At 44.4% G+C, this 13,759-nt stretch overlaps 1 protein-coding gene and 1 non-coding gene across 7 annotated transcripts in view; one reads left to right on the top strand and one right to left on the bottom strand.

Annotated features, from left to right (window-relative positions):
• Positions 1 to 324: 324 nt before the first annotated feature.
• On the bottom strand, positions 325 to 399 carry TRNAK-UUU (transfer RNA lysine (anticodon UUU)). Its single transcript has one exon. It is a non-coding gene; the product is annotated as a tRNA-Lys (tRNA).
• Positions 400 to 13,051: 12,652 nt separating this feature from the next.
• Positions 13,052 to 13,759, top strand: part of GAB1 (GRB2 associated binding protein 1) — a 124,231-nt gene continuing 123,523 nt past the window's right edge. For all 6 annotated transcript variants that reach the window (XM_004017226.5, XM_004017227.5, XM_012097431.4 and 3 more), the window contains exon 1: positions 13,052 to 13,459. In XM_004017226.5, the coding sequence (XP_004017275.1) occupies positions 13,388 to 13,459 (72 nt within the window). In that variant the 5' untranslated portion in view covers positions 13,052 to 13,387. The remainder of the gene's footprint in view (positions 13,460 to 13,759) is intronic.

The raw sequence follows: 13,759 nt of genomic DNA, 5'->3' as shown, positions 1-13,759 counted from the left end.
GGCATTGATTTTTGCATTTGTTGTGAGATAGGAAGCAAGAGTCTTTTTGTTTTTTTCTTTTAAACGTGAGTATCCAATTCACCCAAAACCACTTACTGAAAAGTCTATCATTTTCTCTCTGTAGGGCAGTGTCAATTTTCTCATCCGTTTAATGACCATTCATGCGCGGGTCTGTTTCTTGGTTCTCTGTACATACAGATTTAACCTTGGTCTGGTAAACAGCATTGAGATGAAGCAGTCATCTCAGAATTTTCAGTTTAAAAGAAAACTGAGTTAGTTTTCCTCCTTTTTTAAAAGAAATTTTGTTTTGATTTTTTTGTTTGATGCCTGGACAGGGACTTGAACAGCTTGAGCCCTCAGATTAAAAGTCTGATGCTCTACCAGCTAAGCTATCCAGGCACTCTCTAGGTTTTCTTAATTTAACTTAAGTATGCGTAAGTTTTAACTTCGTAGATAATTGTTTTTCATCCAAAATAATTTGAACATAATAACTGCATAAATGTAATTATATTAAGTAACTCTAATACTATTAAATATGTTTTTATGTCACAATTACCAAGGGATTTTGGTTTATAAATTTATAAAATAAAAACTCTCTTTTACCCAATAAGTAATCTAAATATTGAAATATTAAGTTTGATACAAAATTGTGCAAGTCAGGCAGTGTTATCATAATATTTTAATTATCATAGCTCCTAATAAATTATAACTGAAATATCCTAAAACAAACTATGTTATTCCTTTGTGAAAAGACCATTTTCTCACTGTATCTATATAAATCTTATTTCAAGGATATTTTCATTCCAAATTATTTAAAGACAACTTCCTTAGAAATATTTAGATGTGTGAAAATTTCAATGCATAGTTATTTATTAATTTTAAAATACAGCCTCACTTTTGTTTTTTAAATTTAAAATGTCCTCTTACTAAAGGAATACATTTTTGTTGTAGAAAAATCATCAAATATACAACCCCACCTTTAGGTAATAATATAAAGTTTGGTTTATCATTTTTTGGAGTCTGGTTATTGGGAGACAATTCCTACCTTTCTTAGCCCATTTAGGCTTCTATAACAATAAAACCATAAACTGGGTAGCTTATAAAAAATAGAAATTAATTTCTCACAGTTTTGCAGTCAGGGAAGGTCAATATCAAAGGTGCCAGCAGGCTCCTTGTCTGGAAAGAGCTCAACATCTGGTTCATGGTTGACATCTTCTTGTGCCCTCACAAGGTGGAAGGGAGCAAGGGAACTTTCTTCCCCTCTTTTACAGAGTCAATAACTCATGAGGGCTCCATCCTTATCACTGAGATCACCTCTGCAAAGACCCACCTCCTAATATCTTCACCTTGAGGGTTAGGATTTCAATATATGGACTGTGTTGTTGTTCAGTTGCTAAGTCGTGTGCAACTCTTTGCGACCCCATGGACTGCAGCATGCCGGGTTTCTTTGTCCTTCATTATCTCCTGGAGTCTGCTCAAATTCATGTCCATTGAGTCAGTGATGCTATTTAACCATCTCATTCTCTGCCACTCCCCTTTCTTTTTTCTTTCAATCTTTCCCAGCATCAGGGCCTCTTGCAATGAGTCGGCTCTTCACATTAGGTGGTCAAAGTATTGGAGCTTCGGCATCAGTCCTTCCAATGAATATTCAGGACTGATTTCCTTTAGGATTGACTGGTTTGATCTCTTTCTTTGCAGTCCAAGGGACTCTCAAGAGTTCTCCAGAAGAACAATTTGAAAGCGTCAATTCTTCGAGGCTCAGCCTTCTTAATGGTCCAGCTCTCACATCTGTACACAACTACTGGAGAAACCACAGCTTTGACTTTTGTCGTCAAAGTGATGTCTCGGCTTTTTAATACACAGTCTGGATTTGTCATAGCTTTCCCTCCAAAGAGCAAGTGTCTTTTAATTTCATGGCTGCAGTCACAATCCACGGTGATTTTGGAGCCCAAGAAAAGAAAATCTGTCACTTCTTTCACTTTTCCCTCTTATATTTGCCATTAAGTGATGGGACTGGATGTCATGATCTTAGTTTTGTTAATATTGAGTTTTCAGCCAGTTTTTTCACTTTCCTCTTTTGTATTTATCATCTGCTTATCTGAGGTTGTTGATATTTCTCTCAGCAATCTTGATTCCAGCCTGTGATTCATCCAACCTAGTATTTCCCATGATGTAATCTGCATAGAAGTTAAATAAGCAGGGTGACAATATTCAGCCTTGACGTACTCCTTTCCCAATTGGGAACCAGTCCATTGTTCCATGTCCAGTTCTAACTGTTGCTTCCTGATATGCATACAGGTTTCTCAGGAGAAACCTTACCTAGGTGGTCTGATATTTCTATCTCTTTAAGAATTTTCCATAGTTTGTTGTGATCCACACAAAGGCTTTAGCATAGTCAGTGAAGCAGAAGTAAATGTTTTTTTGGAATTCCTTTGCTTTTTCTATGATCCAATGGATATTGGCAATTTGATCTCTGGTTCCTCTAACTTTTCTAAACCCAGCCTATACATCTGGAAGTTTTTGGCTCATGTACCACTGAAGCCTAGCATGAAGGATTTTGAGCATAATCTTGCTAACATGTGAAATCAGTGCAACTATATGGTAATTTGAACATTCTTTGGCATTGCCGTCTTTAGGATTAGAACAAAAACTGACCTTTTCCAGTCCTGTGGGCACTGCTGAGTTTTCCAAATTTGCTGGCATATTTAGTGCAGCACTTTAACAGCATCATCTTTTAGGATTTGAAATAGCTCAACTGGAATTCCTCTACTAGCTTTGTTCATGTAATGCATCCTAAGGCTACCTGACTTTACACCCCAGGATGTCTGGCTCTAGGTGAGTGACCACACCATTATGGTCATATGGGTCATTAAGATGTTTTTTGTACAGTTCTTCTGTGTATTCTTACCACCTCTCCTTAATCTCTTCTGTTTCTGTTAGCTTACCATTTCTGTCCTTTATAATGCCCATCCTTGCATGAGATGTTCCCTAGATATCTCCAATTTTCCTGAAGAGATCTCTAGTCTTTCCCATTCTATTGTTTTCTTATATTTCTTTGCATTATTCTTCTAAGAAGGCCTTCTTATTGCTCCTTGCTATTCTCTGGAACTCCACGTTCAGTTGGGTGTGTCTGTCCCTTTCAGTTGGGTGTATCTGTCCCTTTCTCCCTTGCCTTTCACTTCTTTCCTCAGCTATTTGTAAAGCCTCCTCAAATAACCACTTTGCCTTCTTGCATCTTTTTCTTGGAGTTGGTTTTAGTCACTGCCTCCTGTACAATGTTATGAATCTCCTTCCATAGTTCTTCAGGCACTCTGTCTACCAGATCTAATCCTGTGAATCTATTTGTCACTTCCACTGTATAATCATAAGTGATCTGATTTAGGTCATACCTGAATGGCATAGTCGTTTTCCCTACTTTTAAAAATTTAAGACTGAATTTTGCAATAAAGAGCTCATAATCTAAGCCATGGACAGCTCCACATCTTGCTTTTGCTGACTGTATAGAGTTTCTCCATCTTCAGCTGCAAAGAATAAAATCAACCTAATTTTGGTATTGACTATTTGGTGATGTCCATGTGTAGACTCGTCTCTTGGGTCATTGGAAAAGGGTGTTTGCTACAACCAGTGTGTTCTCTTGACAAAACTGTTAGCCTTTGCCCTTCTTCATTGTGTACTCCAAGGCCAAACTTGCCTGTTAATCCAGGTATCTCTTAACTTCTTACTTTTGCATTCCAACCCCCTATGATGAAAAGGACATCTTTTTGGTGTTAATTCTAGGTCTTGTAGGTCTTCATAGAGCCAGTCTACTTTAGCTTCTTCTCCATTAATGGCTGGAGAATAGAGTTGGATTACTGTGATGTTGAATGGTTTGCCTTGGAAATATACTGAGATAATTCTGTCGTTTTTGAGACTGTACCCAAGTACCACATTTCAGACTCCTTTGTTGACTATGAGGACTACTCCATTTCTTCTAAGGGAGTCTTGCCTACAGAATCCATTATAGTAAATATAATGGTCATCTGAATTAAAGTCATCTATTCCTGACCCTTTTAGTTTACTGATTCCTAAGACGTTGATGTTCACTCTTTCCATCTCCTGCTTGACCATGCCCAGTGTACTGTGATTCATGGACCTAACATTCTAGGTTCCTATGCAATATTGTTCTTTTCAGCATCTAACTTTATTTTCTCTTTACTTTCACATCCACAACGAAGCTCCTCTCCACTTTGGCCCAGCCACTTCATTCTTTCTGGAGCTACTAGTAACTGTCCTCTGTTCTTCCCCAATAGCATACTGGACACCTCCTGACCAGGAGCGTTCATTTTCTGGTGTCATATCTTTTCACCTTTTCAAACTGTTCATGGGTTTCTCCAGGCAAGAATACTGGAGTGGGTTGCCATTTCTTTCTTCAGTGGACCGTGTTTTGTCAGAATTCTTCATTATGACCCATCTGCCTTGGGGAGCCCTGCACAGCCCCTTCATCATGACAAGGCTGTGATCCATGAAGGATTTTAAGGGACAGGAACATTCCAACTGTAGCAATACCCAAGCATCTTGACTAGAGCACTATCCCCTGTTACCATGTCAGCAGCAAGCAAACATCTAGGTCATCAGCCACCTGATCAAAGCCCTTCACATCCTTCACTCACTCACTCATTCCACAAATATGTATTAGAATTGCTTATATGCCAGGTACCCTGGTAGGTGTTAGGGGTAAAAATAAAGTGACTCAATAAAATAGACACAGTCTTTTTCCTTAATGGCATCCATTTATCTAGTAAGAGGAGTCAATATCAATAAAATAATCTCACAAAATGATGTGAGACAACAGCTATGATATCAGTTTCTTATAACAGGACCGTAAGACGGTAAAGTAGGGAATATGATGCAACCTGAGTCTGAGAAAAGTCTTCCTGTGGAAGAGATGGGTGACCCAAGATCTGAGGACTGGGCAGGAATGGACCAGTCCCAATAAAATGAAATGAAAGGCACACAAAGGTGATGGCAGCATGCCAGGCACAGAACAGTGAGAACACAGGCTTTGGAGGGGGAAGGAAGATGAGTGTGTTTGAGCAAACAGAAGTGGAAGAATGCCTGAGTGACTGAGCGCAGGAAGAGAAAAGAAAGTGGTCCAGGTGAGGCAGGATAGACACCTGCAGACGGCAGAGGCCATGCACATCATGTTGGCCATGTTAAGGATTAAAAAAAATAATAATAATTGACCCTTCCTTTGTTTATTTGCTTGGCTACACCAGGTCTTAGCTGCGGCATGCTGGATCTTTGATCTTCATTTGTGGCATGCGGGATCTTTAGCTATGGCATGTGAACGCTCAGTTGCAGCATGTGAGATCCAGTTGCCTGACCAGGGGTCAAACCCAGGCCCCCTGAATTGGGAACACAGAGTCTTAGCCACTGGACCACCAGGGAAGTCCCCCAGATGTTGGTTTTTATCCTATGCTCAGTTGATAGCCACTGAGATGATTTTATTTGTGCTTTTTGAAGATGTCTTTGGCTGAAAAGTGGAGAATCTGTGGAGCAGGGGTAAAGGAGATACATTAATCATATGCCCCCAAATCCAAGAGAGAAATGAAGTAGCTTGGGAAGAAGCGGTAGTACAGAAATGGATGAAATGGAAAAATAACCCACAGGCAGGCTTATCTACCTTCGGTACTGGGTTGGTGACAGAAGATGAGCAAGGAAAGTACAGAGAATGACTCCTAGAGAAATAAAAAGACACTGGAGTTGATCTGGTGAGAGCTGAGAAGGAGCTCATGACTCTGATTTGGTTGACAGAGGGGAGCTGAGTGGTACGTAAAGAAGGCAGTCGTATTTACAGGTTGATGATCCAGAAGAGAGAACCCAGCTGGGGATGGAACTGTCAAACGCCAACCACATGGGAAAGTAGTAGATGAGAAAAGTGGTGGGCTAGACTTCAAAAATGCTGCGGGCCAGTAGAAGAGCCTTCAAAGAAATCACAGTGGAACAAGGGGACAGGAAGATCCAAAACCATGATGTCTCAAGGGTCACGGTACTGTGAGTTTTAGGAAGGTGTGACTGAAAAATATGAAGTCTGAAAATTCACATCTGATTTAGCGATGTGGGGTCATGAGTGACCTTGGCAAATATAGAGTAAAACTGGAATGGTAGCCAGAGAAACAGATTGAGGAGGAATGGAGGATGAGCTAGAGAGAAACTATAGCCACACTCAATAGAAGTCTGGCTGTGAAAGAGAGAGAAAGGCTGTTAGGAAAAAAATGTAGCTAAAAAGCAATATACAATGTAGAGGAGTTTTTACATGGTCTTAACGGAAGAGATGTGAGGATATTTTAAATGGGATGGATAATTTAACTTGGTTTCCAATAAAAACTAAAGAGAACTGTAATCTGTTGTGTACAATCCTTTTGTCAAATGCAGTGCAGCCAACTTTCATTATAATGATATGGTAGTTTATTCAGAGGAATAGTGCTAACATTCAGGAAGAATTAAATAATCTGCAACTCCATGTTATTGGCAATTTCATGTGAGAATCCTTTCACAACAACTACTTTAAAAGGCTTCATACTAATGGCTCCCTTTCATTTAAAAAAAAAGAGTTGTGTGTGTGTGTATGTATGTGAATGTACACCCTATCAAATCATGGTGGTATAAAGCTGCTGCTGCTGCTAAGTCGCTTCAGTCGTGTCCAACTCTGTGAGACCCCATAGATAGCAGCCCACCAGGCTCCCCCGTCCCTGAGATTCTCCAGGCAAGAACACTGGAGTGGGTTGCCATTTCCTTCTCCAATGCATGAAAGTGAAAAGTGAAAGGGAAGTCGCTCAGTCGTGTCTGACTCTTAGTGACCCCATGGACTGCAGCCTTTCAGGCTCTGCTGTCCATGGGATTTTCCAGGCAAGAGTACTGCAGTGGGGTGGTATAAAGCTAAGGTTGGTAAATTATGGCCCTTTGGCTAAATCTGGCTTGCTACTTGTTTTTAAATTGTATTGCAACATATACGATGACAGAAAAAATTACATGGAGAGTACACTATTTAGATATAGAGAGATCATTGCTAGGGTTATGTTCTTGAAAAGATGCAATGGGATTAAATTCAAAGCATAAGTGGAGGGACTGACCTTTCAGAAGAGGAGAGCAATGCCTTTGATATGACATGGGAAGGAGGGAGTGGGAGGAGTAAAGCTGGCCTGTGGGTTTGCATGTCTGATGGCTAGTGGTTGAAGAAGTTTCTGTCTGAGCACTTTGCTTTTCTGATGAAACTATAAGATCTTTGTTTGCTGGGCAAAGTGGAAGATTTGGACACTTGAGATATCTGAAAATGGTTTAAGCACTAATGCAAGCATCATTCATAACAGGCAAAAAGTAAAAACAATCTACATGTCCATTATCTGATAAATGGATAAACAAAATGTGATACATCCACATAATGGAATATTATTTAACATTATAAAGCAATGAAGTACTTGATGCATACTGCAACATGGATAAGCCTGGACATTATGCAGACTGAAAGAAACCAGTTACAAAAGGGCACCTACTGTATGATTCCATTTATATGAAATGTCCAAAAGAGGCAAATCCATAGAAACAGAAAGATTAGTGGTTGTCAGGGACACAGGGGGAGGGGGAATAGGGTTTCTTTTGGGGGTGATAAAATATTCTGAAAGTATATAGTGAGGCTGAAGAATTTTGCAAATATACTAAAACCCACTGAATTCTACACTTTAAAAATGTGAATTTTATGGTAGGTGAATTATTATCTTGATAAAGCTGTTATTTAAAAAGAAAGAAAGACAATTTTGCAGAGTTGAGTGCACTGTCCTGATAAAGGAGTGGGATTGCCAGTAGCAGAAACATCCATGAAGATAAGGCAGCTTGCTGCACAGGCCCCCATATGAGTAGGGAGCTGCTGGAAGAGGTAGGGTCTCTGTGTTAGGAGGGGAATTCAGGGTGTACTCAGGAGGCCTAACCATGTAAGTGAAACCAAAAGTTGCTCAGTTGGTTCCAACTCTTTGGTGACCCCATGGACTATGAAGGTAAAAGTGAAAGTCACTCAGGTGTGTCCGACTCTTTGCCATCCCATGGATGGAGGGGTAGCCATTCCCTTCTCCAGGGCATCTTCCCAACCCAGGGATTGAACCCAGGTTTTCCGCATCGCAGGCAGATTCTTTACCAGCTGAGCCACCAGGGAAGCCCAAGAATACTGGAGTGAGCTATCAGGGATCAGTAAATCACCATGTATGTGCGTGCATGCTAAGTCGCTTCAGTTGTGTCTGATTCTTTGCAGCCCTATGGACTGTAGCATGCCAGGTTCCCCTGCCCATGGGATTTTCCAGGCAAGAATACTGGAGTGGGTTGCCATTTCCTCCTCCAGAGGATCTTCCCAAACCCTGGATCTGGAAGATCCTCATAAGAGACATGCTTTCCTGTCTCCTGCATTGGCAGGAGGGTTCTTTACCACTAGCGCCACCTGGGAAGCCCAAATCACTATAGAGATCTCAAAGGAAAGGCAGCTGTATCTCCAAGGTTCCAGTAATCTGTTCCTCATTCATTTCCTCATTCGAGACTCATACTCACATTTTTATTTGTAATTGTATATTCTTTTCCTTTAAAATGACTCTCAGACTGTATATGGACCTTTCTGGTGTCTCAGCAGTAAAGAATCCACCTGCCAATGCTGGAGAAGCAGGTACAATCAGGAGGATCCTCTGGAGAAGGAAATGGCAACCCACTCCAGTCTTCTGGTGGGCTACAGCCTGTAGAGTCACAAAGAGTCGGACACACCTTATCGACTAAACAACAACAACAAAACTGTAAATGCTTCAGGTTCCAGAAAACAAAGATCTGCCCCTGCAGACAGATGAGGATCTATTTGAGGTCACTGAATCTGAATTTATAGTGACATTGCTCTGTTGCTTAACGGTTGTTTTGGTGTCAGAGGAAGTACAGTCGGGTTCACCCAGGGTTGGGGCTTTGTGGGTTGGAAGCATGTTATTTGGATGACATTTTATGTGGACGACAAAATTCAACCTGGTAAATGGGGTGAGTGTAAGATGGAGGGGTCTGGTGGGTCATGGAAAAGCAGAGGTATCAGCAAGGAAGAACTTGAAAGATCAAGTTGGAAAATGGTGTGATTGGGAAGTCTGCTGCTGGAGGTGAGATAGAGTCCACGAAGGGGTGATGGTCTAAGGTGATTTGAAGATCACGGAAGGTGACAACTGTCATTTGCTCCGAGGAAAAAATCTAAACCCGAAGACCATCTCCAAGCATCTGCACATTCTGTCTCTTGCCCACGTCTGTCCCCTCACTCAATCAGTCTAATGTCCCTCTCACTTGCCTCCCCACTGCCTTCCTTCCGGTTCTCAGGCGTTTCTTCCAGCCTGAGGACCTGGGCATCTGACAGCTTCTCTGTTGCCTGGAATACTCTTCTTTGCTGCTTGGTTAGGCCACTTCTACTCATCTTGAAGAATCAGAGTTAAGTCCGTTCCTCAGGAAAGTCTTTCCCCACCTACTCATGCTTCTCCCAGAGGGTAAAGCCCCGCTGAGACTCTTTGCTTTTTATTCACAGCATTTATTAACTGTATTGTAGAAGTTAAGGGGCTGATTACTAGCAAAACACTCTTCTCTAGGACAAAAGGGTGAGGTAATAGGTTTGGTAACCTCTTTGTATCCTGGGTCCTCAAGAACTTGTACACACAAAGACATTCCACGAGTCTGTGTTGTATGCATGAAATTTAAGATACTGATGTGTAATAGTGTTTTCCAGCATACTTTTTAACATATAAAGATGTAAAAAGCAATTTAATAATCTAAAAATGGCATATCATAGACAGATACAGCCAATCTCCTTTTTAACACACATACGTGAAGATGTATTTATCTCCAACTTCTCCTCATTTATTTGATATCTAGAAATAACACAAATGAAGATAGGGGAAAATACTTAATGATTTATTTTTCTTAAAAAAATACATATATATATATTTGCCTCTGCTGGGCTTAGCTGCAGTATGCGGGCTCTTGTCAGTTGCAGCTCTTAGTTGAGGCATGTTGGATCTAATTCCCCACCCAGGGATTGAACCCGGGGGCCCCCTGCATTGGGAATGAGGTGTCTTAGCGACTGGACAACCAGGGAAGTCCTGGTTTCTTACATGGAAATGAGTTAATTCAATCCCTTATTTGAAATAATGAAAAAAATTATTGGAACATTCCAAAGTAGTACACGATATACATACAGTTGACCCTCTAGATTTTTGGATTTCTCAACCAACATCGGGTAGGAAATATTCAGGAAAAAAATCTAGAAAGTTTCAAAAAGCAGCACTTGAATTTGCTGTATGATAGCAACTATTTACATAGCATGTGCATTGTATTAGGTCTTATAAGTAATCTAGAAATGATTTCAAGTATATGGGAAGATGTGTTTAGGTTAGATGCAAATACTATACCATTTTATACAAGGGACTTGAGCATCAGAAAAGTTTGGTATGGGAGGGGTCCTGGAACCAATTCCCCGAGGATACAGAGGGATGACTGTATTACAATTTTCCATTAAAAAGAATATGAATACACACACACACATCTACATACATACATACACACACATACCTATGTTTAACTGATTCACTGTGCTATACACCTGAAACTAACACAACATTGCAAATAAATTGTTTTGTGGTTGTTTAGTGGCTAAGTTGTGTCCCACTCTTTTGCAGCCCTGTGGACTGTAGCCTGCCAGGCTCCTCTGTCCATGGGATTTTCCAGGCAAGAATACTGGAGTGGGTTGCCATTTCCTTCTCTATACTTCAATTTTTAAAAAAAGAACTTTAAAATAACAGGAGTGGAGGAAGTGGTAAATTATCTAGCAAACAGTTAACTATGCAAGAGTGAACCAGTCTCTGCCATGCTAATCTGAAATACTTTGACTCAGTGCACAGACACACTGCTTGTGGTAGAAGCAGAAAACAAATTTAGTGATTTATTTTCATATGGATGGCTTGTGGATGGCTTGTGGTAAAACCCGAGTTCACATAAAAATTGCTTTGCTTTATTAGCTGCCATAAAAATTACACTCACTTGTATTCTAACATTTAAGAAAAACAATGAGCCCCCTGGGTTGTTTTTTCTCTCTCAGTCCTCCTTATGGTTATCCCTTTGATCTTTTCACAAGACAACATCTTTACAACATCTTTCACATCTCTGGCTAGCTGCCTCTTTAAGGAAGACTTCTCCCCTAGTATCTGACCTAGTTCCACCCTTATTATTCTTCCAGTTTCTCCCAGGGCACATTTATCACAATCTGTACTTGCGTTGACCCTGTTAACTATCTAGAAATGTCACCGCTCTGAGTGCAGGGACCTTTCTTTGTCACCACCCCAGCACCTAATTTCCTACTACAATTGTATAACATTTTCAAACTCGAGAGGAACTGAATATGAATGTTGTATTAACAAGAACAAGCCTGAGGTTATTTTTTCCAGAAACGTTTGGCACTCTTATCTGATTATTTACACTACGTTCCAAAATCTGTCTAGGGGCTTTGTTTCTCATAAATACATTGGAAAAGATATTTCTCTTACAGGATCGTGTTAATCTCAGGGCCAGGTATCATAGTCATTGTAAAACACACAAAAGAAAACAAATAGCATTAGGACATCCAGTGAAGGTTCCCTTTTCTGGTCCAACACCCCAAGAGTTGATTTTAAATAAAAGCCAAGGCAAGTGGAAGAAACTGGCAACAAACGGAGGGAGTGTAAGGCTTCAAAATGTCCCCAGAGATAGATTCAACTGAATCCTTTGGGTCCACTAAGCGCTCCCACCACTCAGGCAAGGCTGCTCCGGGGACCAGCACACATCAGTCCGGAAGGGTCCCCTTCTGACCTCCCCTGCAGGCTGGTCGCCTTGGCGCGCTCCCAGCGACCTCGCCCTCCTGGTCTCCGCCTTTCAGTCTTGCGGGCAGAAACCCCGGGATCGCAGACTCTCCAGGGCGCGCGGTCTTCCTCCAGGCTGTTTCGCTTTCCACGCTGTCAAGTACCCGCCCCCCTCTCCCCCGCCCCCAACTCCCGATCTCCCGCACAGAACAAACTCCGAACTGACACTCGGCTGAGCCAAGATGGCAATCCACAGACTTGAACCTTCGAATGTTCCTCGGTCGCCCGGGAACCCGAGATGGCGCGGCGTTACCCTCGGCGAGGCTTCGCTGCCTTCCTTGGCGACCAGCCCGCCGGGGGCTCCGGGATCCACGGCCGCCGGGGGCGCCGAGGACCCCTCTCCAGCGTCCCGAACTACAGATCCCAGGGTGCCTCTCGGACTCCCGCGCCCTCCCTCGCTCGCTCCCTCCCTCCGCCCGTCTCCTCCTCCCTGGCCCTTGTTGTTTTGGCTGGAAGCGCTCCGGCGGAGTTTCAAAGAAAGTCTGGGCAGAAACCGGAGCCGGCCCGAACGTGGGAAGGGGAGGAGGAAAGAGAGGAAGAGGGAGCCGGGAGGCCGGGAGAGGGAGGGATCGGGGCCGGGGGCCGGGCCGCCCAGAACCTGCCGCGCGCCCTGGGGTGGGGGAGGCGGCGCAGGAGCAGCGCTAGGGGACGGGACGGTAGGCTTGGTCCCCGCAGCCAAGCAGCCCAGCGCCTCCTTCTTCTGCCGCCCTCTGCTTTCTCTCTCTTGCGGCGGCGGCCAGCACGGACCCACCCTTCGGCGGGACCTGCGCTCTGTCCAGCGACGCCGAGCCGGCGGCTCCCTCCGTGGCCCGGGACCAACCCTCAACCCTGCGCCCGCTGACCACGGGACCCTCGCGGCTTTCCCATTCCTTGCGGCGGTCCGGGCGCCTCGGGGAAGTGACCCACCCTCTCTCCAGAAGGAGGAAGGAGGGGATAGCGCCAAGCGCAGTAAAACCTAGAGCTGGCCAGTCGGAGTGGGCACTGCGCGGGGGCATTGTGTGTGTATGAGCGTGTGAGACTGTGTGTGCGCGCGTGCAGCGTCGTGTCTGTCTCGGAGTGCGCTCTGGGAGGTCCCATCCCGAAGGGGCGGAGCGCAGGGGGCCGAGGCTCGGGCTCCGCGCCGGGGCAGAGTCCCGTGGAGCCCGAGCGCAGAGGAGGCGGCCGGCGGGACGGCGCGCCTGGCGGCCGGGCGGGTGCACTGAAGGAAGGCCTGGGCATCTTCGGCCCGGCCGCGGCCCCTGCCCCGAGGTGTCGGCCTCGGCGGCTGTGCCCGCTTCTACTCACGTCCGCGGACCTGCCTGCGGGGAAGAAACTCGAACGCCAAGAGCCAGAGCGCCGCGGAGCCGGCCCGCCCCGTCCGCCTGGGGTGCGCCGCGGGAGAGCGAGGTCCCAGCAGCTGCACGGGCGTCCGGCGTCGAAGGTGTCGGGAGCGCGCCGGGCCCGCAGCCCTAAAGGCTCGCACCATGAGCGGCGGCGAAGTGGTCTGCTCGGGATGGCTCCGCAAGTCCCCCCCGGAGAAAAAGTTAAAGCGTTATGTAAGTAGAGCTCGGCCCCCGTTACCCTCCCTGGGCGGCTCGCGTGCCGACTGCTCCTCTTTAGTCCCCATCCCTTCCCTGTAGGCCCCTTCCCTGCCAGGCTGGGGACCCAGGCTGGACACTCATGCCCGGGCCTCCGCTTGGCCAGGCATCTTTCTTTCTCCAGATTGCAGACTGGAGAAATTTCTTTCTCCATCGGCCCTTAGGAAGGCCTGGTATGGCCAGCTGAGCGCCTGCTGAGTGTTTTTTATTGTTCCTTTTAGCAGGGGTTGAGGGGGAGAGCATTTTCCTTTCGTTAGA

The sequence above is a fragment of the Ovis aries genome, chromosome 17 (genome assembly GCF_016772045.2).
Source record: "Ovis aries strain OAR_USU_Benz2616 breed Rambouillet chromosome 17, ARS-UI_Ramb_v3.0, whole genome shotgun sequence".
NCBI classification, from domain to species: domain Eukaryota; kingdom Metazoa; phylum Chordata; class Mammalia; order Artiodactyla; family Bovidae; genus Ovis; species Ovis aries.
This window is presented reverse-complemented; position numbering and strand designations above follow the sequence as displayed.